Genomic DNA, 25,933 nt, shown 5'->3' on the forward strand with positions numbered 1-25,933 from the left:
TGAAAGGTAAAGTGAGATATATTGCTCTTATTTTTACGTGAAGTACCTACCCAGTTTTGGCTGTAAGCTGTAGTTCACGCCTATTTGGGTCTGGATGGGCACCCAGGCATCACCTCGCTGATCTGCTATGCTGCGGTACCTGATGGGTGATTATGGAACCCTTCGACATATCACGACAAAAAATGCTTCGTAATACATATTATACTTCATATTAGTATTGATAAGAATCTGTCTGCCAACAATTAAGTAATTTGTAAACAATGAGTCAGAACAGAACTTTGATATAGATAGTTGAACAACCTATCTCAACTGTAGGTATAGCTGATATAATTGTGAATATCTCTTGATTACTCACCGCTCTCCTCCTATTCTACGATAACAAGTGAAACGTACATGAGCTATAAGTACATATGACTCATAATAATATTTTCATTAAAACATTTAAAAAAAAAGATAAAGCTGTTAAATTCTAGTTTGGTTAAAACATTTCAGATTATCCGAAAAAGATGATATGATTCTGCTTCGGCCTTTCAGCCTCGATAGTCACGTTAAGCCGTTGGTCCTACTACTATTTACTTAAGTAAGTAGGTACGTTACGTAGTTGTTACTTTTCCTTTAGAGTTGAAAGTTCACATTGACAGAAGGCTTTGTAAAAATCCGGACCAAGACATAACTTCAGGTCAGGTGAACGGGCTCCAGAGTCGAAACGGGATAATAAATCGCCATAACCGAGATAAAAAATAAAGAATGAGAGATTTTCCAGGCTAAGTTCCCCAAAATAATATAGATAGAGCTGTCGATATTTAACGTAACAATTACCTATTTTCTCATTACTCGGGTACATAATTAGGTAACTGCAGAAGCATAATATAAAAATAATTGTTGCTTGATATTTAGATCACATTTTGAATATAATTATATTGCTACCTATGCATATCGCTTCTGTTAATTTTGATCAGAACATGGTAGAAAATGTAAATGTAAGGGTGTAAATAGGGCCATCATTTATACCCAAAAACTAAGACAAAAGATGCATACTTATGTATGTTATTCATAAAATTAGAAGGTTAAACGAAGGAAAATCTTAACACGCTGTTTTTGAGGAATGTAGCCTGGAAAGTCTCTCATTAAGCGAGGGTTTTAGTCCCACGAGGATATGGTAAGGAGTCACAGTGCATCTCGTTTCGATGGATGCAATATTGACGGTTAGTGATTACCAGTTTAGGAGATTACTGTGTCAGTATGAAGCGCCTGCTTAAATAATGAACGCAATAACCATTTAAATCGTAAAAATCTTTAATGAATATGTAGCAATAATAATAATTTTGATTACATTGCTAATAAATTCACACTCATTTTGCAGCAATTTTGCAGTCCCTAAGCTAATAATACATTTGCGATAGCGAAATGTAATCTTTCTGTAAAATCTCAATACTTTTTTAATCTACACTTTTTTAAAAATGGCAACATGAAAAATCTAATGTCAAAATGAAAAATCTAATGTCAAAATGAAACGTTCGAAATGCAAATACAATCTCACTATTGAGTAAACAGTAAAAAAAAATATTGTCATTAGTTGTCGTGAGTCATGAAATATGGATAATAAAATTAATAAATGTTTAACCTTACTTTGTAAAAGAAGCTCAATATATTTTGTCAATTTATGTTACAAAAATGAGCTAAGTAATGAAGAATTTGTCAGGGAAAATGTGAAAGTTACAAAGGTTGGCCTATTTTTGAACGCACTTGTCAATTGTCATGAGGGTTTATGTTGTGTATTGATTCAAATCAATTATTTTCAGATTATTTATAATAATTTAACATAAAAATGGTTATTTACGGTGTTTATATTGTTAGCAAATCCGGTGGTTTAATATACAACTATGACCATAACATTCCTCGGGTAGAGACTGAGAAAACGTTCGGGTTTCCTCTCGACATTAAATTACAGTATGAAAATAAGAAAGTAGTTGTAGTTTTTGGACAAAGAGACGGAATAAATGGTGCGTAATATAACGCAGTAGACGCCTTTAAGTATGGTATAACACTAATTTAATAATAACTTATTGTTTTGATGTGTTATTTGCAGTGGGCCATGTTTTGCTCTCAGTGAATGGTTGTCCGGTTAGTGGGCGTACTACAGAAGATGGCAGAGATGTATTTGACGTTATAGAAGCCAAGGTATTACGCTGTCTTAAAAAAATCCCATTTCATTATAAAATGTGAACTAACAATTTGATTGTGTTTTCTAAGGAAAATTACCCATTAAGTCTGAAGTTCGGGCGCCCTCGTGCGACGACAAACGAGAAGATAGTCCTGGCCAGCATGTTCTACCCACTGTTTGCTCTGGCCAGCCAGCTGAGTCCTGTGCCAAAATGTTCAGGAATTGAATCACTAGTAGCAGACACCTTCAAACTTTCTTGCTTTCAAACATTAACAGGTAAGTTCATGGTTTTTTATATCTACTGTTCAAGGCTGCGAGCTAAATACAAGATACTGCAGTTCAAAATTTAAATTTAGTAGCAAGCCTTTATGAAATGTCTTGTTTGTACTTCAAATCAAAAGTGTACTGTATTGCTTCCCAGGTGTAAAATTTATTGTAGTCACTGACACCAACATGCAAGGCTCTGAAGTGGTCCTGAAAAGGATATACGAGCTGTACTCAGACTATGCTCTCAAGAACCCCTTCTACTCACTGGAGATGCCCATCCGCTGTGAATTGTTCGACACATCTCTGCACACCTTACTGGAGTTAGTTGAAAAGTCAGGGACTGCCAATTTATAGTCACTGTTATAATAAGATAGGTGTAAATTATTATTATTAATTATGTAATAAAGAAATACTTGTTTTATATAATACATTATTGCAGCTTTGCTCATTCTTGATCCTTTTAGTTTTAATTATAAAAAAGGTCTTCACAGACAGACAGGTTCTGTTTTACCTTTTGAGGTTTGGTACTGTGAAGATGGGCTAAATGAAAGCTTAGTCAAAATCACACGGATTATTTAATTCACTTTTTTAATTATATAATTAGGTACATAAGTCGCAATTTTGGGCAGAGGTTCGCCTCATCAAATCTACCGTAAGAATAATCTTTCAAAATCAGCTTATAAAGGTTTTTCCCCTCTTCGTCGGCGAGGTGGAGTGACAGGGCTTGGCTAGGCTTTGGCTTACGCGCTCTGATTGGCTGGCACAGGTGGCGCTGTAGGCTTAGCGATGGCATGGCGTAACATTCGGCCGTCCTGAAACAAGGATTGCTCCCGCAATGGGAGGGGGGGTCTGGTTAGCTCTCGAGTAAGTCAATCAAGTCTTCAGTCTCAAGTTGTTCATCAGAACTGCTGGCACTGTCAGATATAGGCATCATGCTCTTATAGGGCCTCAATGAATCCGCTGCTACAAGACCTGTGAAAGCCTTGTAGCCTCTCAAACCCTTAATGCTCCTTATCCTATATCTGTCATTACCAACCACTTTTGTTATAATGTAGGGACCAGAGTAAATATCATCGAGCTTGGTATTAACTTTGGCTGCGCTACTAGTGGGAGCTTGTCTCCATAAGACTAAGTCCCCCTTTTTATAGACCCGACTAGGCTTACGCTTTTTGTCAAAGTTACGCTTCATCCTAGCGCTAGCATTTCTTAACCGAGCACTGGCTTTTTGCCGCCGGACACCAACAGGCTCACTATCTTGGCGTTGTGTTGGAGTAGTAATGTCACAACGGGACCTAGCACTCTTAGCAAACATCAAATCATAAGGTTTATAGGATGTACTTTCATTTGCAGTATTATTTAACCCCCACAGTACATCTGGCAAGCAGTTAGCCCAATTGTTTGCAGCCTCACTAGGATCAGTAGCACGCAATGCATTAAGTATTGTTCGGTTAGTACGTTCAACTTGGCCATTAGCGCGTGGACAAGCAATGGAAGTCAAAATATGTTTGAACTGTTTGTCCTTAGAAAACTGTCTGAAATTCCTACTAGTGAAAGCTTTACCGTGATCGCTTACAACTCGTTCTGGATACCCGAATAAACTAAATATCCTTTTCAGAACCCTAACAGTTTCAACAGAGTTCACAGTTCGAGTTGGCTCCGCAATTACAAATTTAGAAAAAGCATCCGTCATAACTAACATGTATTGGTACCCCTTTTTAGTTCTACAAAATGGTCCCAGGTGATCAATATGGACTGTGTGCATGGGCTCACTTGGTTTGGGGATGGGAAATAAAGTACCCTCTTTCTTGCCATGGTTTCCTTTACCATAAGCACAGTGTAAACATGCACCCACATATTTAGAAATGAAACGAGTCATTTTAGGAAACCAATAGTCTTTTTTTATCAACTCTGTACATTTTTGCAACCCTACATGCCCTATCTCATCGTGATGCATTTGAACTATCTTCCACCTAGCAGATGATGGAACTACCAGTCGATTTCCCATCAAGGTTTTCCGATATAGCCTGTCATTTAGAATTTCGTAGTTGTTGGATATGTCACTAGCCGCTGAGCCATCCCTAAGCTGATTAATGATTCGCTTAAGTTTTTCATCCTGGCACTGAACGGTATAAAACCAGTCTGTCACTTCAAGACGATTGATATTCACAGAGTCGACCGGGTTCCTACTCAAAGCATCTACATGCTTCATGCGGTCTCCCGGCCGATAGTCAATGCTCATATCATAGTCCTGGATAGATAACCACCACCTGGCAATGCGTGGGATGATGTCACGCTTTGTAAGGGTAGCTCTGACGGCAGTGCAATCAGTCACGATTTTAACACGCTTACCTACTACATACACCCTAAACCGACGCAAAGATTCCACCACTGCAAGAGTTTCTAACTCATAGCTATGATACATACTTTCTTCCCTACTAGTAACTCTGCTAAAGTACATAACGGGGCGCAACGTACCGTCGTGTTGTTTTTGCAATAATATGCCTGCAACACCTGATTTACACGCATCCGTATGAATCTCTGTGGGCAAAGCAGCGTCGTACAGTGCCAATATGGGTTTTGTACACAAACACTTCTTTAATTGTTCGAAACTCTTCACTTGATCACTACCCCAATTCCAAACTGAGTTTTTTTTTGTTAAATTTGATAGCGGGCGAGCTATTACAGCAAAATTTTGAATAAACTTTCGAAAATAACTACATAACCCCAAAAATTGACGTATCTCGTGAACGTTAGTAGGGATGGGAAACTGCGACACTGCTGCCAACTTTGATTCACCCGGTTGAATTCCGTTCGCGGAAATTTCGTGTCCTAAATAGGTAATTTTATCTTGCAAAAACGCACATTTACTCATGTTTAACTTTAAATTCTCGATTCTAAATTTATGAAGAACTTCTTCTAAAATGTTTAAACCTGAAGTTACGTCGTAAGAAGGTAGTAACAAATCATCCAAAAATGCCAACACTTCATATTTGCTCTGACAGTTAGCAACACAATTATCGGTTTCCGAACGGACACCGCTATCTGTCACTCGCAAAGAATCAACAATTTTATTCATCACCCTCATAAAAACTGACGGCGCGTTAGCAAGTCCGAAAGGGACACGAGTATATTCATAGTGCCCTTGTTGTGTTATAAAAGCCGTTTTAAACATATCTTCAGGACAAATTTTTACTTGGTGATACCCTTGCGCTAAATCAAGGCTTGTGAAAAATTTCATACCCGCTAATTTCGAAACCTGATCATCAATGTGCGGCAGTGGATACCTATCTTTAATGGTTATCGCATTAAGTGCCCGATAATCAATACAAAGCCTATAATCGCCGTTCTTCTTCTTGACAAGGATGACGGGGGAAGCAAAACAAGACTCTGACTCCCGTATGATGCCGGCATCCAACAATTCAGATATTTTAGTTCTAACTATATCCTGCTCAGCGTGTGACAAACGGTATGGTTGTCGATATATGGGTTGATCACTGGTTAAATTAATTTTCATTTGTAATAACTCTGTACACCCTAACTCCTTAGTATTGCTAGCAAAACAATCACTGTAATTAAATAAAATATTTATCAACCTATCATGATCGTGTTTATTTATTGGCCCTGTCTTAATCTCATTCACTGTAACGCCGCCTATGATGGTGCTAATGTTGGCTAGGCAAGTATGCAAAACAGATGAAACACTTGGCTTATTGGCATTGGATACAGAAGCAGATGAATAAATAGGAATAGAGCAACTGGCTTGTTGACTAACCTGAGCATTGGCTTGAGGCGGCGCGTCGCATTTGTCCGCTCTGGTCAGCACCTCACTCGACTGCCAGTTGATGTTCTGGGTGCCGTTGTTGATGACCTTCAGGTACCCGGTTGAGCCTCGCAGGAGGGTGGCAGGGATGGAATACGAGGCGCCTCCTAATTCGTAGTGTCGTGGTGAAGTGACGACGTCGTCGCCGTCATCGTTGTTGATTATGCCGACCTTGATTATTGAAGATCCGGGTGGTATGGTTTCGTTGCATGTTGTAACCACCTTAAAACGTGTTGGCTTCTCAATAACCTCTATCACCTTGATAAAATCGTCGTCCTGTTTGAGCGTGGCAATGCCATTACTGACAACTAAGGATATACCATTTTGGTTTATAATTGGTTGTCCAATTAATAGGTGGATGTTTCCCATATCCACGTCGGTAAGATGAGCTTCACATTCCACCGCGATTCCATCGATTTCCATCTGGAAGTTGACTTTTCCACGACTGTTCAAGTGTTGACCGGTAAATCCCTTGAGGATAATACTAGTTGGAGTGATTTCAAGGTTAAGCAGTTGACAAACGTGGATTGAAAGTACGTTAACTTGGCTCCCAGTGTCAAGATAGGATTTTACATGCACGCCATTGATTTTAACGACCTTTTCATAGATTTGGTTATAGTTCTGCAGTACCTTGATCTCCTTAACAATCTTGACGTTATCTTCAGCTGGTGATGGTTTGCTGCTCGCATTGCAGTGCGTTGCGATGTGACCTTGCTTTCCACATCTAAAACATGTCCTTAAATCCGGATGTGGACAATTGCGCAAAATGTGACCAGTCTTTTTACATCGTGGGCAGGGATCGACGTCTGGATTGACTGTCATGTTTTTCTTATCAAGTGCCGATCTCGGGGTAATATCTTTATGCAGCGGCCGCGTGGTAAAAGATGGAGCTTGATAATCGTCCAGGGCGCAGAGAAATCCTTCGTATAATTCTTCAGGTCGTTCGCACTGAAATGCTCGTGCATTAGCTTGCAGTGATGGAGGCAAGCCACGTATGATGCACGACACGGTAGCGCTGTCGGACAACTTGCACCTGAAGCACATGGCGACTTTATCCTGGTAATATTTAGTCATGGACTCCGTAGGTAGCTTCTTCCGACTTATCATTTCGTCAAGCATGTTACCGAAGTCGCGATGTCTAGGAAAAGCGCGCGTCAGCATCTGCTTCCAGTCTTCCCAGGTATAATTATAGTCATCAAGACGGTTGTACCACTTCCTTGCCTGACCTCTCAGTTTTTCTTGAAGGTGGAACGCTTTGGTGTTATCGTTCCAACCGTGAATTTCTCCGAGTTGCTCGATCTTCCTTAGCCATGCAGTTACCGTAGTGCAGTCGTCGCTATCGGGATCAAACTCAGGAATAAGTGAAGCTGCATGGTGTACCTTAGTTTTCGCGCCAACTGGTATTTCTTCATTTAGCTCGCGTAAGGCTTTTTGCACTTCGTCTTCCAATAGCCTCCTCAGAATCTTCCTAGCCGGCGGCGGTGTTTCTTCTTCCTGACTCGACGTAGTTTCTTCGCTCCATCCGGGTGGACGTATTAAGTGTCCATGTGAATGGGTGCAATTGCGCTTCATAGCTTTTCTATTTATCCCACTTCTGAGATGTGAAGATGGGCTAAATGAAAGCTTAGTCAAAATCACACGGATTATTTAATTCACTTTTTTAATTATATAATTAGGTACATAAGTCGCAATTTTGGGCAGAGGTTCGCCTCATCAAATCTACCGTAAGAATAATCTTTCAAAATCAGCTTATAAAGGTTTTTCCCCTCTTCGTCGGCGAGGTGGAGTGACAGGGCTTGGCTAGGCTTTGGCTTACGCGCTCTGATTGGCTGGCACAGGTGGCGCTGTAGGCTTAGCGATGGCATGGCGTAACAGTACCCTAAAAATGAGAATTACAAAAGAAATAGATAGTTCTAGAACATTGATAAATAAATAAATAAAATAAAATAAAATGTATCTAGACTGATTAGGGAAAACTTGGCGCAAGTGGATGCTTATTACAGCACTGACTGTGTTTTCAGTTGTTAAAATTAGATTGTAGCCAAGATAAGAAGTTACAATAATGCTCCTGCACACAATTTGGTTATTCAGACTTCAGAAAATGCAGTACAAAACTGCCTATTTCTCCCACCAGGTGTCACTACTGGTGAGTGTTATTAAATTTTGACGGTTCCCCATACTATTTGAGTAAACATTTTATTTTTCATACTATAACCCTTTGGGCAGTGTTTAATGGCAACAGCAAAATATGTGTTATATTTATTCCCTGCAGATTGGAAAGAAGAAAACTTTTCTATCAAAACTGCCTTTTTCCAGGCTGTTTCTTTTTTCAACTCATCCTTCAGACGGGATACACGTAGCTCCACATTTTATAGCAATTTATAATAATAATAAAAAAGTTTATCAAGAATTTCAGCTGGACAGTATGGAGAACTGTCAAAATTTAGGAGCACTCAACAGTGCTGCCACCTACATTTGAGCTGCTAGATTTTATCCTCATTTTAGATTTTAGAGACGACAACAGCACCCTATACTCTCAAATGGCAATTCCTGTTCATCAGTCAGCAGAACAACAAAGTGACACAAGTAAGGGACACAAGTGATATAATAACTTTTTGTACTAAACAAAAATGAAGATGAAGAAAAACAAGTTTTAGTTTAGGATAAAAAATTTATTTATATAATAATTATTTATTTATAACAATTCGAACCGGGCGGCTGCCCGCACACTCGCGCCCTCCACTATCGTTACATATGTCTATCGTTACTCATATCATATTGTTATCGTTAGCTTTATACCGATCTCTCGTTTGTACTTCTACACGCACACAACACTCACACTACATTTTATTGCCTGATATTTGGTACAGAGATGGACTCCGGGAAGCCGCAGCCAGCCCCGCGGCGCCCGACCACGCGACACGGCGGGTTCAGAGTATGCACAGTGAACAAACAAGAATTTAGCAAACACGTTTTTGAAGGGTAAGCAAGCGTTAGATAGGGCCAGATTCACATCGGTCGCGTGATCCAAGTCGCGCGCGTGGCGTTGTGCGAACTACAAAATCTACAATTATTACATCTAAAAATATAATATAACATCAAAAAGAAAAATGCTTACAAAACCGCGTCCGCACATAATTTCATAATTTTACCGGAAGCAAACGTAGTACAAGATGTTTCCCGGAGCCCGCCAGCGCGGCTGCTGCCTGCGCCTGGTGCTGTCAGTGCACGCGGGGTCGCCGCACGTGCTGCGTAGATCATATGTGCCGCGTGGGCCGTACATGCTTCACGTGCCGCGTGGGTCATATACGTCACCTGTGCCGCGTGGGTCATATATGCTGCACGTGCCGCGTGGGTCATATACGTCACCCATGCGACGTGGGTCATATATGCCGCACGTGCCGCGTGGTTCATATACGTCACCCGTGCCGCGTGGGTCATATATGCCGCACGTGCCGCGTGGGTCATATACGTCACCCGTGCCGCGTGGGTCATATATGCCGCACGTGCCGCGTGGGTCATATATGCCGCACGTTTCGCGTGGGTCGTATACGTCGCACGTGGTTTATGAACCACGGCATATATGTATGCCGCACGTAACGTGCGACGTGGCCACCCACCGTCGGTACAAAAATAGAGCCGAGAGCATCTCCGCTACAAAATATATCTGCTCGGTATCATTAAGTCTTAATTTAAGTTAATCGAAGAGCCTTATAGTAATAACCTAGGTAGATCCAGACAACGCACCCCCAGAGCGGGCGCCGTCACCGCGGCGACACTTAAGATATATCATACGTTAATTTCTATAATTAAAAATCGAAACTCGTCATACATACTAATGATTATCGCTTTCCGAATTACTTTTTATTCTCGTCTAAAGTATCTCCGTCGAAGCCTTCGCAAACAATAGACAAAAAGTACTGGAAAACGTGAACACGCGAGTGCTCGTCGCCGCGGACAGCCGGCGTCACAACGTCGTTGAGTATCTTCACTTCCGGCGGAAGTTAAACGTAAACCCTGTACGCTTATTGGTTGAAGTCGGCTGAATGATGCAGCTCGCTACATAAATAACTCCGTTCTACGTCGTGGAGTATCGTTAGTATTCCATTTTGGCGAAGCCACCTTTACTTTGCACACAGAAATTTAGAAATGTGACATTGCACATGTGTATATTGCACTCGGTGATGAATGGAAGGCGTGTCTCTGCCGCCCCGCGCCGCACGCTGCTGAGAGGCCACGTCAAGTAGGACCGACGTAAGCCAAACAATACCAGAACGGGGATTTATAAGGTACATGATAATTTAAACGTTATGTACCGACACAACCATTTCCATATGTGTGTCAATTTCAATAAGGTCATCGGAGATGATGAAAATGAAATGAAATATTTAATTTCTTAGTAATATATGCACACGATTAATTTATAACAAACATTATAGAAGGAAAAATTGAAGGGAAGAGAGGAAGGGGTAGACCTAGGATAACATTTATGGAACAAATAAAAGAGAAGGTGCAGGTCGTGTCGTATCGGGAAGTGAAGGTTTTAGCGGGAAGAACAGAGGAATGGCGGTTACTCCACCGACAAGAGCGCAGCTCTTAAATAGAGAGTAATATATGCATCGTTATGAAAATATTCGTTTCTTCAATAAAAACAGTGATTATTTAATTTATTCGCTCGGGATTTTAAAGGGGGTCATATAATTTAATCAGTCTCCGATGACGTTATGAGACGCTTTGCCCACACTCGCTGTAGCTGTTATAATGAATATAAGTCCTGCACTACACTGAATCAATCTGACGAATTTACGATCTAGTATGAAATGGACGGAGGATGCGACTAGTGAACTTTTAGGAATTCCTGCATAACTCGAGTGACGAGCGAGCTGTGGGCTGCGCCTGGGGGCACGCGCGGGATGCCACGTGCCGCGTTACGGGGTACAGTATGGTTCCGCTTCACGATTGTGGGCGGCGCCTCCGTAGCAACATGTTGCAATGTCTGCCAGTGGGGCCTCTACAATTTAGTGCTGCACTAGGACAATGATACGATCTTCCATGGTTTAGTGCGACACTAGGACTATGGGAAGGTGCCTACAGTTAAGTGCAGCACTAGGACTATGGAAAGATGTCCAATGATATAGTGCAGCACTAGGACTATGGAAAGATGTCCAATGATTTAGTGCCGCACTAGGATTACGGGTGGATATCCCATGGTTTAGTGCCGCACTAGGACTATAAGAAGGTACCCCATTATCTAGTGCCGCACTAGACTCGTTAGAGGTCCCCACAGTTGGGTGCCTTATAAGGCCCAGCAGCGGCGGCGGGGCGGCGGGGAGGCACGGTACTAGCAGGCGGGGCGCGGGCCCCACAGCCGCAGCGAGTAGTCGTCGGAGGCCGACACCAGCACGTCGTGGTGCACGGGGTTCCACGACACGGCGTTGACGCAGCGCGTGTGCCCGGAGATCACCGCGATAGGCTCCTCGCCGTTGATGTGCCAAATGTACACCTGCAAATAATATAAAGGTTTTTATTGAACAAGACATATGGTTTTCCCTACCGATAGATTGTCTAAACAACAAACGTATACACCGTATCACCAGTGAACAGAAATATAAAAAACTCAGGTGAGCCAATCAATACTTTCACTACAATGCAAGTAAAACATCCAACACATGACAATGACATGTTTTTTTTTAATATTTATGTAGGTACCCCTATATACAAATCAAATAATACACTGGGACAGTAGAAGTGATACCTTATTGTCCTCGCTGCCGGAAGCAATAAAGTCCTGGTGGGCGCCACCGAAGCACGCGTGGATGGTGAAGTGGCCCTGACTGAGCCCGCGGAACCGACGCACCAGCGCTCGGGCTCCTGCACACAACAATTATTTTCTCTAAATGTTTATACCTTACTATTTATATTGTAATTGTCATTGAATTCAACTGTACTGTATAGTTAGTATAAAAACGGTCCAACGATCGATCCCTGGGGAGTAGAGTGCCGTAAGTAAGACAGGTACCAAGTCCTATAAGTACTTTTACAGATTACGACTATTATTAACGAAAATACTTAAGGTGATTCGTTTTCCATACAAAAGTTGATGCAGTGCTACAGGAAAACGGATAGAGGAATATTGTTATAAAACCGATAAATAGTAATATTTTGGTGTATTATTTTCGCAAACTAACAAAAATTTAGGGTCCGAATACGAGAAGTACCATATTTCAGACCCTCAATTTTGATCAATTCTACATTTGTAGTGGTGCAGATTACAGTGTATTTGCTGAGCGTGTAGAGGTGTCAATGTTAGTTTGTGTGCGTGATAGTTTTTTTTTTCTAAAGGCTTTGACTACTTGACAAGTGTAATAGAATGTCAGTGACAATTTATAAAGAGATTTTGTATGAAGAGAATAAATATAAATAAAAAACTAAAAATACTACAATCTGAGAAAAGGAATATTGGAAAAATATTTTTGTAATAACGTATCTTATTTAAACATTTTTAAATAATGGGTAAATACCGTGTTTTAAAAGAGGACATATATTATAATAAAAAATCAATACATAAAATGAAATGGCTGTATGGGTATAGTTCCCTTTGCCTTACCCTTCGGGGAAAACCAAATCAAAAAAGAAGTTTTTTTTTTTTTTTTTTTTTTTTTTTTTATGGCACTAGTGTTGCTTTGTGCCAATGTCAAGTATTAAAAGATTGGGAAACGAAAAGGAAGGAAATAACATTCGGGAACGGAAATTTACACAAAAATAGGATCAGGTAAATGGGATAAAAAATAAATATGAGAGTCTAATAAAGTATAAATGAATTAAATAAATAGGATGTAGAAGTAGGTATTATATCTGCTATAGTTTAATATCATTTAACAGAAGAAAGGAAAATATAATATCACAAAACGAAATAGGATTTAAAATTAAACAGGAAACTCGAGTGGGAAGAGGAACATTGGCGGAAATGAGGGCATTAAGGAATGATGAACGGTCATATTTAGTGCACACAAAGAAAATGTGGTCCAAGTCCCCAACATCAACACCACATTCACACATGTTACTATCCAGGATGCGCAAGCGACCAAGGTGTGCAGGCGTGCACACATGGCCGAAACGCATCCTGCAAAGCATAGATACCGCCTTCTTAGAACATTTAACCTTAAAAAACCAAGGCTTAGAAGGTATATGAGGTTGTAAATTATGATAGAGTTTGCCCTTCAGACGGCTACTCTCAACCCAAGACTCATGCCAACTCTCTTTGAGATAGGTTTTAGGTAAACTAAGCAAATCATGGAAGTAGTTCTTATAAGGAAACATGTCACCATCCTGCACAGCTTCTTTAGCCAATTGGTCAACTTTCTCGTTGCCCCAGATACCACAATGGCTGGGTATCCAAACAAAGGTTACAGAAAGGTCACTCAACCTACACTGAAGCAACTTTTCTTTAGTTTGAAATATAATTGGGTAATAAGGCTTCATCTTGAACGGGAATTTTTCTAATGCCTGCAGGGCGCTTTTAGAGTCACAAAAAACAACGACTTTTTTCAATTTTGCAATAAGGATATATTCAAGAGCCTTCAATAAACCAAAACATTCTCCAGTAAAGATTGAGGTTTCAGGAGGGAGTTTAATTTTTTGAATAATGTTGTATTGAGGATGAAAAATGCCTACACCAACACAGCTAGAACTACACTTCGAGGCATCTGTGAAGATATGGTGCCATTCTGGCCAATTCTCACCCACAAATGAATTAAATTTTGTGCACACGACAACGTCATTTTTATCAAAGTCCAAATAATATCGAATATCAGGTGATATCAGTAAAGATTCGTATTTGATGCTGTATAGAGCAAGGGTAGGGGACCGACACAAGGGAGACTGAAGCGAAAGAAACTTTTTATAACTCATTACTAGACATGGAATAGTTTTATGTCGCCAATAAGGAGAATTGTCAACGAGGTGAACTAAATCAAAGAGTTTAGAATGTAATAAGTGATTTGAAAACTGCATAGATTTAAAGAAAAACCGGTCCGATAAGTATTGCCGTCTTAATCGAAGAGGCGCTTCGACACACTCAACCTGCATTGCATTTACAGGACTAGATCTCATTGCTCCCAATACGATCCTTAAAGCTTTGGACTGAATCTTGTCCAATTTATCCAAACAGTCTTTGTTACCTCCTTCTAAAAGAAAAGTCCCATAATCAAGAACACTGCGAATAATTGCATTGTATAATAATTTCAGATTAAAGGGATGTGCACCCCACCAAACACCCGAGAGACATCTCATAACGTTAAGCATTTTTTCACACTTGAGCACGATGGATTTAAAATAGGCAGCTCCGTTAAGATGACGATCCAGCACTACTCCTAAAAATTTTGCATCCTGCTTAATAGGCAGTGAATTGTGGTTAAATTTTACTATAGGTATTAAGTTCGGCCGATCGCGTGATCGGGAAAAAACTACTACAGAACTCTTATCAACAGAAAGACTTAGTCCATTGTTATTTAGCCAGCACTTTAAAAGACTAAGTGAATAAGTCAGCGATTCACAAGCACTATCAATATTTTTATGAACACAGTAAATAAGCAAATCATCAGCATACTGTAACACGTTAGCACTATTAAGCAAGGATGATTCCAGGTCGTACGCATAAATATTATACAGCAGTGGACTGAGCACGGAACCTTGGGGTAGACCCCTGTAGATAGTGCGACTAACATCAAGTCCATTACTAGATATCAAAGTAACGTGTCTAACAGAAAGCATATTAATGATGAAATTGACTAAGATAATAGGCACATTCAAATTAATCAATTTGTCTTTCAAAACAGGAATAAGTACGTTATCATAAGCTGCCGATATATCTAAAAATGCCGCAACTACAGAATTTTTCGCAGAGAAAGCTAACTGAATATCAGTAATAAAAACACTAACACTATCAATAGTACATAGACTCTTACGGAAACCAAACTGACTACGCGACAATAACTGATTCTTCTCAATATACCATTCCAAACGATTTTTGATAAGATGTTCTGCAACTTTTGCCATTACTGATGAGAGCGCTATCGGCCTATAAGAGGTTGCCTCATCAGAAGGCTTGCCTGGCTTTAATATTGGTATAATATCCTGAGAACGCCATGAAGTTGGTACATTTCCAGAAGTCATTACAGAGTTAATAATATTTAAATAATAATTTAAACCAGAATCACTAAGATGAGAAAGAAATGAATAAGGAATTCCATCCGGCCCAGGTGACGAATCCCTTACAGTAGAAATCACTCCCTTTAATTCATATAAAGAGAATGGAGAATCCAATGAAAAACAATCCTGCAAAGGTCTAGCAGGTGAAGGAGAGGTAGAAAGCAGTTCTTCTTGGGGAACCGTCGGAGGAGCAAGCCTGTCAAGGAAACTATCTGTCAATTGCGGAGACAACATAGAAACTGAAGGAGAATCATTAAACGCTCTCCTGAAACATCTAATGGAACGCCAAACCTCAGAAGGGCATGTTCTTGGGGAAAGAGACGCGCAGAATGCTCTCCAACCTTCTAGTTTTTTATCCCTTAAAATAATCCTTGTTTCCTCAATAGTATTCTTCAAACTGTGTAGATTTTCATCTGACATGTCATCTGCATAAATTCTCTCAACCTCTTTTCTTCTCCGTACAGCATAAGAGCACTCCGAATCCCACCAAGGTGGCATAGGAATTGAATCACGCACAGTTCTCTTAATTGGAAAAGATTGATCTGCAGCTTCAAGAATGCACAGAGCCAAAGCTCTAGAACATTCATTTTCATTGTCAATTGGGTTCTCTGGTAATTGAGATAATTTGTCATCAATAAGCTGTCTAAATCTATTCCAATCTGCATTACTTAAACGGTACTTCAATCGGGGAGTACGCCTCACATTTTTAGCATATCTTACTAAAGTGGAAATTATTAATGGGAAATGGTCACTTCCACAAGTAGACCGAAAAGTAGACCAAGTAAAATTAGATGCTAAGTTAGGCGTACATATGGTTAGATCAACAGCACTGTCTGTCTCGCACAGACGTGTACGTTCGCCAGTGTTTAGAATGCATAAGTTATAGTTATCTAAAATGTCTAGTAATCGCCTACCATTCCACCTGGTCACCGCACAACCCCAAGCTATATGGTGGCAGTTGAAATCACCCATAACTAGAAAAGGTCTACGAAGAGAAGAAAAAAGGTTTTCTATCTCCTGAAACGCATGCGCATTTGGATGAGGAACATAAACAGACACATAAGTAATATTATCAATATTTATTCCAACTGCATCAATCATAGTCAAATTATTATTAAATGAAACTCGAGAAAACTGTATCCCATCCCTAATTAACATGGCAGCACCGCCATAGCTGTCATCTATGTTATACCTGTCACTGTCATAACGTATACAACAATAACCTGAAATTCTGAAAACATGGTCTGGCTTTAACCATGTTTCAGTTAAAGATATTACAGCTGGCTTATATTTATTGATAAGATAAATTAGGTCAGACTTTTTGGGAAGAATGGACCTGCAATTCCATTGAATTATCGTATCCATTGTTGTTTTTTTGAGATAGAGCATTACAAATAACGTCAGCGTTGTACGGTTTTAAGATTTTGTTTTTAAGTAAAATATTGACAAGATTCATAACCATTTCAATGATTTGTTCTTGGTCTTCCGGATGATGAGTATCAGGATTTTTGGCTTGCAGAGCACACCCATTGCTAGGTGATGGGGGTTGAAATTCGCGAATTATAGCATTATGGGCCGCACGATCATATCCCTGAACAGACCGGGGCGGAGCACGAGGCTGTCTGAATACTGTCTTTTTGTATGAAGACGAAGTGGGAGCATTGTTTGAGTGTGGTTGGCTTGACTGGGCATAAGTAAAATGTTGGGGTGAGGTTGCGAGTGCATCTGCATACGATTTCGAGATAGGAGGATGCAGTTTGATGGCCTCATTATATGATATACATGAGTGTGCCATAGTATTCTTAATATCTTTTTGCCTTTTGAATTCAGGGCAGGCCTTGCTTGTGGCAAAGTGAAATCCAGAGCAAGCTACACATGAAGCAGCATCCTCCTCAACAGAACAGAATTGACCTAAATGATTTTGAGCACATTTATAGCACCTAGGTTTGGATTTAGAGCGGCACTGATCTTGGGAGTGTCCATAGCGGCAACACACGAAACACTGAATTGTTGGGTATACGTAGATGTCTACGGAAAGAGCATTGTAACACATAAATATTCTTTTAGGAAGTACCTGCCCATCAAATGTAATTACAACTGTTTGGGAGGGTTGCCAAGATGGAGCTCCATTAACAATCACTTTGTGGTTAAGGCGCCTTACCTTTAAGATATTACCACAGCCAATAGGAGTAGAGATATTCTCTTTAACTTCTTCCAAAGACCAGTCTGATGGGACTCCTCTTACAAGACCCATGCGTGTGACATTAAACGTTGGGATGAAAGCCTTGAATCTATTTAAAGCGAGCTTTTCACTGGACAAGAATGAGTTAGCATCAGTATAAGTTGAGAACCCTACAACACATTTGTTCCGCCCTATGCGTTTAACGCTCCCAGGTACAATGTTTTGAAAATTGTTTTTCTTAAGAAAGTTACCAAATGCAATAGGGTGCAGGATGGTACCACTATCTTCAGCATCAGTTATACGCTGGACATGGAGGATGTATGGAGCAGCATCTGAACGGAGGTACTCTTTCCGTCCAATTTGAGGAGAGGGCTGAGAAGGTGGAGGATTTTGTCCTATTGTCGAAGAATGTTGTTCTGAAACATTGTCTATGTTGGGAATACATGAAGAACTGTTATCAAAGCCTTGATCATGTTTAAGTGGTTCAGGAGGCGGCATCAAGTGTGATTCGTCGAGATCGTTGCAAGAACAAGAAGAATTATCGCACTCTCCGTGTTGTTTCTTTCGTCGTACGCGCTTATTACACCCTTTACAAGTTTTTTTAGAGGCACGGACCCTCTTGCGGCCTGGATCTATCGACCCATCCGTTTCCATTCCTGAGCCGTCAAAACCATCGTCCACCGAAATAGTTACATTGCAAGCAACAGCCGGGGGACTCAAGCCTTCGCTTGAATCCCCCGCCAAAATGTCGTCAGGGGGTTTGTTCATAAGAACATGAAAATGAGTTAAAAACTTACCAAATGGCTGATATAGATATATATACACTAATAATACAACTTATAATACACTAATTATACTACAATACACTTATCTGATCCAAAAAATAATTAAATTTTCAAAAAGCAAGAAGAAACACATCCGACGTACTCGAAGTTTCCCGCCCTTTTTCAAAAAAAAAAAAAAAAAAAAAAAAAAAAAAAAAAAAAAAAAAAAAAAAAGAAGTTGTTGCATTTGCCGGCCTAAATAGTAGTCATTTATAATTAATTGTTTTTCCATCCAACATACAGATTTATTTATATTCTCTTTGCCGCGGACTTTTTGGTGGGACCGGGAACGGGAAGGTTGCTTTCTTCATTGAATAATCTAAATAATCAATACGAAGTGGTGTTTTGTGGTTAATGATCACATTAGTCGGAAAACATTCCCGATAGTATTATTAAATCGGAATCTTCAATAAACAAAGTGTACCTATCTATTTTCGCTTTGCGCCAACAAGCCGCTTACTTCGTTTGGGGTTCGGAGTAGGAGTCTGCTCCGAGGGTGGGGGCTTAGGTTTCATCATTTCATTAATCATCATCAAGAAAAAAAAAACACAAGACATGGCTGTATGTTCATAGTTCCCTTTGCCTTGCCCTTTGGGAAAAAAAATAAGATAAATTTTGAAATTCTTATGTATAATAAACAAACATCACAGACATCATGACAGATCTAAAACTAAATAAAATCTTTTTTCTATTTTCTATTTGACTTATTTATGAATTTTAATCAAGAAAACGTGATAATAAGTTCGACAGCAACCAGTTCAGGTCCCCGAAACAGCCCATTTCAGGCCGCGTATATATGGAAAATACTACTTCAATACGTCCCAGCCTCGTCTTTTTTTAACGTCCTCGTTATAAAAAGACGTCCTAACCTGAACTAACTAACCTAACAATAAACACCACGCGTAAATATATGTCCAGAAATGCGCTGTGAGTCGTCTGGACTGGGCGCGAAAACAACATAGAATTCGATTAGCTGCTAAGTGTCCCGCATGCTATCACCAGCTGTCACTGACATACGAATGAAGTCCCGCGGATTTTATTGGAACTAAATGACAAGTCATAATAATTATATGCGGATACTGCGACATCAGCGCCGTGCTTGCGGGACGTCCTGAAGCGCTATTACATCTTTCAAACGCGATGCGACAAAGTTTGAACCTACGCAATTTAGGAAAAATCTACCTTATTATTACTGTACTGTGATCGTTATTTGTAAAATCATACAATACATATACACAATTCTTTATACACAATATAATTATTATGACATATTGTGGACTTTTCGGTATACCTACAAAAAAGGAACAATTCAACCATACGTGGTTTTGTTATATCTCAATGGGCTCAGGCAGCGTTTTCGCCGAAAGCTCCAAGTCGGCTATATTTGTAACGATAATTATGTTTGACATTCATCATCATTTTTGAACCATTTTATACAAAAAAAAAATACTTGTATAAATTATAAACCCTAAAGCACGCCCATGAATCACTCTACTCATTGGTGAAAACCGTATGAAAATCCGTTCAGTAGTTTTTTAGTTAGCCGCTTGTTCACTGATGCGATTAATGCCTGTTAGAATTTTACAAAATAAAAAATACGGAAATTACGGAAGGTACTTTAGTGCAAAGTAAATTATTGTATACTTAATTATAATATTATTGGTAAAAGTGATACTTTTTGAAAATTCCGTAACAAATAGACGGGTTCGCCAAATTCAATTGTAAAAAAAATACAAAAAGTAAAAACAATTAAAACATGCAGTTGGGTTTGAACCGTGAACCTTAAGAATGGCGGCTACTGCTTTACCAAATGCGCCATTTAGAAGTTAGAAGTAGACTTCAAATTATGCATCTCTTTTTTTAATAGCTAACCTAGTTCGCATGTGTGTGTGACAGCTTCGTGTTTGTACACAAATTGAAATGACACCAACTTTTGATGCAATGTTTCAATATGATATCTTCAGTAAATACTTCAAAATTGTAGCTTAACTTAAAGATAATGTATGTAAGATTTCGCCACCTAACATTTCACTGGGTCAGTACTCAACACTAAACGAATAAATGGAAAAAAATACGAAAACTGCAGAAGTAACGCCATCTACTGACGCAGCGTTACCTAGCTGACTGAAACACATCACCTTAAATGAAAAACCAAATACTTAAATGAAAGACTATCCAAGTAATAGTAGCAACATTTAGAAAAAGGTGAATGTTATGCAAAGCATCAGAAAAGTCCAAAAGGATTGTACTACATCGTCCCCATGGTGTACAATAAGTACTTAAATTTTAAATACTAACGTATGTCCCAGAGATGCACGCCCTGGTTGGCCACGTTGAGCAGCAGCAGAGTGTCAGCCGCGTTCAGGGTCATCGCCATCACCGCATGCTCCTCCTGGATGCTGCAGTACAACACAATTATCTCGTCAATTCATTTTTGCAGTATGACTTTTCTCATCTTTAACAATTCTACCAGTTTCAACGTGGAAAATACACAATTATCTGCGATAGTACGTCTGATAAAAATATGGACATCTGTTAAACCCATCATAATGAACTCTAGGCTTAGATCTAACCTTGTAACCAGGCGCTTCAATTTATTTGGGTATGCATTGAAGTCGAAACATTGTGGGCTAGCAAAATAACGGTATTTTACTGTGTGTATCGTATCGCCAAAAACTTTTTGAAAGATTTTCGAAAACCAAGGAGTTACTGATGCAACATGTTCGTAACTGTTCGTGATATGTTATGAATAAATAAATAAGTGGCTACTGGTTGTGGGTGTACGCACACGTTCCTGTCGGTGATGTCGGTGAAGTCGTAGAGCCGCACGCGGTGGTGCGTGTCGGCGGCGAGGGCGGAGCGCCCGTCGCTGCGGCAGGCCAGCGCGTTCACGCGCACGCCGTCCCAGCTGTTGGTCAGGGAGCCCTGTCGAGACGGGGTTTTATCTTTTTTATTTTAAATTACAAAGGGTTAGCTCTTGACTTCGTTCTTCCACGAGAAGAGGTGAAACAAGAATCAAGACAAACAAATCAGTATTAAGCGATGAATAAAGATGGGAGATGGGTGATTGCTCTCCCTCTAGTGGTGCGAGTGTGTGTGTGTGTTTGTTTTTGCTTGTGTGTACGCACATCGAGGCTACAGTGGTAGAACTGTCCGCGTGCGCCGCCGCACACGAAGCGGTCGGAGGTGGCGTGCCAGGCTGCCGCAGTTAGCGAATCTTCCTGCGAGTGGGTCATCTTCAGGTGCAGCTGCTCCGTCTGACGGTTACATGGGAAATGACAAATCGTTACAACACAATCACATAAATAAGTGGCGATATCAAAATAATACACATAAAATAAAGTAACTAGGTATTCTGAAATTATTTAATTATTGAAGATTGCCAGAGCACTTTCGCAAAGGTTCGTGAAAAGAACGAATGACACTTTTTGGGCTAGGTTCATTGAATAAGTGAATAGAGTAGGCACATCTAGGGGGTCCACCCCTAGGTATCATGTTGACATATAGGTACGCCCCTAGGCGGCGTATGAGCGTGTGTTACCTCCATGTTCCATATCCAGAGGTCGGGGCAGTCCTCGGGCCCGGCAGCGATGAGGTAGCGACCGTCTGGGCTCCATGCCAGGTACGACACGCCGTACGAGTGGCCCTCCAGGGATTTCCTACGGAAGCAGTATACGATTTGTAATAATGTACAAATTGCTAATAAGACTATCGAAACTTTGTGGAACATAGCGCTAATACAGCGGAGGTCGGAGACTTTTCTTATAATTTGAGAATCTGATGACTTCCACGAGGAATCGATTGGGATGAATGACAAAATCTTTTGAAAGACAGCAGTTTTAAATTTAACGTTAAATCCAGTTCACAGTGACGGTCATCACCTGAAGGAGAGCCTCTTGGCCTGGGGGTCGAAGTCCCAGATCATGACGGTGTTGTCCTTGGAGCCCGACGCCAGCTTGGACCCGTCCGGGGACCACTTGCAGTACCACACCTCGTCGCAATGCTCGTTCAAGACCTGCCGGACCACTCGTGCACATGTATGAGCCAGAAAACGAGATGTCCAACATAGTTCTCGAGTCAGTATAGCCGACCCGGACGCAGAAAAAGGTGGCCCGTACCTGAAGACTGTGTATGGGGAACTGGTCGGCAGAGCAGTGGTGGTCCTGCAGCAGCGTGAAGGGGATGGAGGGCTCGGCGACGTCGGCGGCGGGGCGCGGCTGCGCGTGGAAGCGGCAGCGCGCGGCCTGGTGCTGCGCGGCGTGCGCCAGCAGGCGGCGCAGGCGCGCGGGCGGCATCATGAGGCGCGGCGGCAGCACGGCCTGCACGCGCGCCAGCACGTTGGCGCGCTCGGCCGCGCCCGCGCCCGCCCACTGCGCGCGCGCCTGCAGCTCGCCCGCCGACGCGCACATCATGAGCGCCGACAGCCGGTGCACGCGGGCCGTGTCGTGCCCCAGCGGCGTCAGCTCGTTGCGCAGCACGTGCAGCGCGTCCAGCGCCCGCCCCGCCTCCAGGTGCTCCAGGTACTTCTGTTCGAGCACCACGAACTTCATCTCGGCGAGCGAGTGCGCCGGCACGCTGGAGTCGCGCAGCAGGTCGGCCAGCGCGCGCAGGTCGTGGTCCGCCTTGCCCCAGTCCCCGGCCAGCACGTGCGCGCGGAACCGCGCCGCCGCCGCGTGCTCCAGCTCCAGCCCCGACTCCTCCATCAGCAGCGCGGCGCTGCGTCTGCGGGGGGGACACGGCTCGTCAGAACTCGCGGCTGTCGTACATGATACTACTCCCAAACTACTACTGACAAATCCCTTCCGATGTATGAAATTTATATAAAAAAAGTAAAATTGTGGAAAAATATTCACTTAAACTCACATAATTATACTGTAAGTCATCATCATCTTAGGACTGCGTATCACGAGCGGCTGACAGTTGCTCTCTGTTTACCTGTGCCTCTGCCTACCCCATTAGGACGTGAGTTTATGTAACTATCGTAAATATTTAAATTATATTGAACAAACTGAACTCGAATCAGTTGCATGCAAATGATTCTGTAAATTAATTAAATAGGATTTCCATAAAGGTGACGTCAAACAAAGACGAAAGTATTCTAATTAATACTGAATGTGTTCAGGAAATGATGTTTATTTGCAGTGTAGTATTGCCTATCGCAGTTATTCAGACCCGGTTGCGCCGCGTGTGGCGTGACGAGTGACGACGTACACTACTGCGACACACGCCACTAGCGCATTGTTACACTTTATAATTTGTTACAATAAACTAAATACTAACCTTCACATTTATAATTACATAGTGTCATTCAAAGTTCACACAATGGTAATAATCTTAACTGGTCAAATAAGCAAATCACTTTTAGTAGTTGTGACTGCCGAAAGATAAACATTATATTTTACACAATAAATAACTGATAAGCATTAAATGTGTGCTCCTATCAGGCAGCAATATTAACTCGATCACCTGCTATTATGTTACACACTTGTCGACTTTATCACACATTTATTTAAGTGTTTAGATTTCATCTTGAGTGTAGAGGTAGGTTTCAGCTCCTACTGATTGTATCAAATTACACAGGATAATAATAACACCTGTTAGCAAGTGAAGCTAAAGTGTTGTTTTTATAAATCCATAGTTGTTTATGATCATGACAATAACACTATCAGGATTTTTACTTTTACCTAATGCTGTGTGAAGTCACATAAAGCAGAATTTAGTGACATTATAGAACAACAAAACTAAAAGAAGCCAATTTATGTCTCTGTAATATGTGATTCCCATATCCAGTAATTAGAATACTCCACCATTACCCACCACTGCTGGTGATGTTGATAGTAATTCTAAGTTACATAAAATTAATAATGGATAAGAGTAAAAAGAGCATTGTAAACCAACAACCTTGAGTAATTTTATTTTTTGAACTCTCCAATGAGTGATACACAAGCATGTGCAGGTGTTGTAATGCCAAGGTTATGCAACTATAACAAGGTTACTAGCATTATTGTAGTAAACAAATCAATGAGGAAAACTACTTGTTCCTATTGACACAAAGTTGCATGTTCATCAGCTCACACTGGCTCTTTCCTTGCCTTTGTGGGAACCAATGACATTTTATCAAATATCACTAAAGAATAGTGAATTTATCTTATCTTCTTGGATCTAGAGCACCCTGTCTCACAATGATAGTATTTGACATACATTTTAGATGACAGGAAGGCAGGACAATCTACTATAAAGTACCTGTTCCACATTATGACACAAAATAATAACAGATGGCTACTTACTTTTTGTGCATGTATGAAAATGCAAGTCATCATTACATTGATACAGTGGCATCAAACAGAACGGAGAACATTAACAAAGAACCATTTTTCCCAAGTTAACTATTTAAATGTAGCTCAGTAAATATAAGTAGTTTAAAATAAACAGTCCTTTGTGAGTTTTAAAATAATAATACACAAATGAGGGTACTCACTCGAGGCCGACCGAGATGAGATGCTGGCCGATGAGGCGCACAATCTCCTGGTCTGTGGCGCCCATGCGGAGCCCGGGCGGCAGCTCGCCGTTGCGCGGAGCGTCCCCATTGAGGTGCAGCTGCGAGTCGCCGTTGGCGGACGGCGCATGCGGCGCGGGCGGCTGCTGCATGGCCGCGGGCTGCGGCGGCGACAGCCTGCGGGAGCGCTTGCGCGGCGGCCGGTGGCCTGCGCCCTCGTCCCCGGAGTCAGTGGAGGCCAGGCTGGCCCGCGAGGCTCGCCGTCCGCGCCGCGAGCTCACGCGCGCGCCCGCATCGGCCTCGCCCGAGCACCCGAGTGACGTCACGGCTCTCTACCACCGCGCGACCTCAGTGAACCATCTCCCTTTGTTCTTCGTGACGCTCCCGTCCTGTCCTCTCGAGTTTGTCCTTCAATGTTTCGAGCCCTATCGCTTCCCACGGAAGATATCGACGGATCGAGTCACTCGAATGCGAAATTCTCCTGTTGGCACTTGGGTTCCCAACGTCCGCCACTCGTACACAAAAATCAGCTGAAAATGAAACGACAGCTGTCTTTCTTCGCTATGTGCAACATCGCCCTTCTTTCCGTTTCGGGTGACGTTCGTGCTACGTTCGGTCGAAATCGTGTCAAAACGGATGACCTCAAAATAAAATGATTATAGTGTCATGGAAATAGTGCAACAAAATGACAAACAATACACTTCTAGGAATCCAATATTGATTTGAAAATGAGTTCTAGTAGGTCCAAATAAGACAAAAAGATGATTGAAAATACCTCTTTGTTGCGTCGATTTGATTGCGTTTGTGTTTATGTGTGAGTTAGCAATAACAAACTGTCAAACAAAAGAAAATAATTTGTTCTTGATAAATAAAATTGAAAAGTAAATTTTATAAAACATTCGTTCTATAATAAATTCAAAATTTGTTTTAATTATTTCCAAAAACTGAAATTGCCGAAATAAAAACGAAT

At 41.2% G+C, this 25,933-nt stretch overlaps 3 protein-coding genes across 5 annotated transcripts; 1 reads left to right on the forward strand and 2 right to left on the reverse strand.

The window, feature by feature from the left end:
- The first annotated feature begins 1,743 nt into the window (after nt 1-1,743).
- On the forward strand, nt 1,744-2,886 carry LOC126368541 (trafficking protein particle complex subunit 4). The gene is made up of 4 exons (XM_050012552.1): nt 1,744-2,003; nt 2,090-2,181; nt 2,254-2,440; nt 2,586-2,886. Exons 1-4 carry the CDS (start codon nt 1,829-1,831, stop codon nt 2,783-2,785), a joined length of 654 nt encoding a protein of 217 aa, XP_049868509.1. The 5' UTR covers nt 1,744-1,828; the 3' UTR covers nt 2,786-2,886.
- Nucleotides 2,887-3,284: 398 nt separating this feature from the next.
- Nucleotides 3,285-7,823, reverse strand: LOC126368265 (uncharacterized). The gene is made up of 3 exons (XM_050012162.1): nt 6,204-7,823; nt 5,759-5,876; nt 3,285-3,403 (listed from the first exon to the last, which is right to left on the reverse strand). Exons 1-3 carry the CDS (start codon nt 7,821-7,823, stop codon nt 3,285-3,287), a joined length of 1,857 nt encoding a protein of 618 aa, XP_049868119.1.
- Nucleotides 7,824-8,902: 1,079 nt separating this feature from the next.
- Nucleotides 8,903-25,853, reverse strand: LOC126368540 (WD repeat-containing protein 26). 3 transcript variants are annotated; one of them, XR_007566606.1, is made up of 10 exons: nt 24,946-25,790; nt 22,586-23,189; nt 22,349-22,482; nt 22,009-22,126; nt 21,596-21,724; nt 21,256-21,392; nt 20,766-20,866; nt 12,007-12,122; nt 9,729-11,754; nt 8,903-9,566 (listed from the first exon to the last, which is right to left on the reverse strand). XR_007566606.1 is itself a non-coding variant. In XM_050012551.1 (10 exons), exons 2-10 carry the CDS (start codon nt 25,113-25,115, stop codon nt 11,593-11,595), a joined length of 1,671 nt encoding a protein of 556 aa, XP_049868508.1. In that variant the 5' UTR covers nt 25,116-25,493; nt 25,739-25,853; the 3' UTR covers nt 8,903-11,592. The 3 variants fall into 3 exon arrangements, 1 of the variants encoding a protein (XP_049868508.1); XR_007566605.1 differs by having other exon boundaries at nt 9,675-11,754; XM_050012551.1 differs by having other exon boundaries at nt 8,903-11,754; nt 24,946-25,493; nt 25,739-25,853.
- Between the last annotated feature and the right edge of the window lie 80 nt (nt 25,854-25,933).

Source organism: Pectinophora gossypiella, chromosome 7 (assembly GCF_024362695.1).
Source record: "Pectinophora gossypiella chromosome 7, ilPecGoss1.1, whole genome shotgun sequence".
NCBI classification, from domain to species: domain Eukaryota; kingdom Metazoa; phylum Arthropoda; class Insecta; order Lepidoptera; family Gelechiidae; genus Pectinophora; species Pectinophora gossypiella.

Excerpts from the sequence above, each read along its gene's own strand:
- LOC126368265 (XM_050012162.1), bottom strand. The coding sequence starts at position 7,823 with ATGAAGCGCAATTGCACCCATTCACATGGACACTTAATACGTCCACCC. Across the intron at positions 5,877-6,203 it reads CGCCTCAAGCCAATGCTCAG|GATATAGTTAGAACTAAAAT; the intron begins GTTAGTCAACAA and ends CACGCTGAGCAG. Across the intron at positions 3,404-5,758 it reads GAACGGCGATTATAGGCTTT|GTCTTGTAGCAGCGGATTCA; the intron begins GTATTGATTATC and ends AGGCTTTCACAG.
- LOC126368541 (XM_050012552.1), top strand. The coding sequence starts at position 1,829 with ATGGTTATTTACGGTGTTTATATTGTTAGCAAATCCGGTGGTTTAATA. Across the intron at positions 2,004-2,089 it reads ACAAAGAGACGGAATAAATG|TGGGCCATGTTTTGCTCTCA; the intron begins GTGCGTAATATA and ends TGTTATTTGCAG. Across the intron at positions 2,182-2,253 it reads TTGACGTTATAGAAGCCAAG|GAAAATTACCCATTAAGTCT; the intron begins GTATTACGCTGT and ends GTGTTTTCTAAG.
- LOC126368540 (XM_050012551.1), bottom strand. The coding sequence starts at position 25,115 with ATGCAGCAGCCGCCCGCGCCGCATGCGCCGTCCGCCAACGGCGACTCG. Across the intron at positions 22,127-22,348 it reads GCCAAGAGGCTCTCCTTCAG|GAAATCCCTGGAGGGCCACT; the intron begins GTGATGACCGTC and ends CTGCTTCCGTAG. Across the intron at positions 12,123-20,765 it reads CGTGCATCTCTGGGACATAC|GAGCCCGAGCGCTGGTGCGT; the intron begins GTTAGTATTTAA and ends TGTTGTGTGCAG.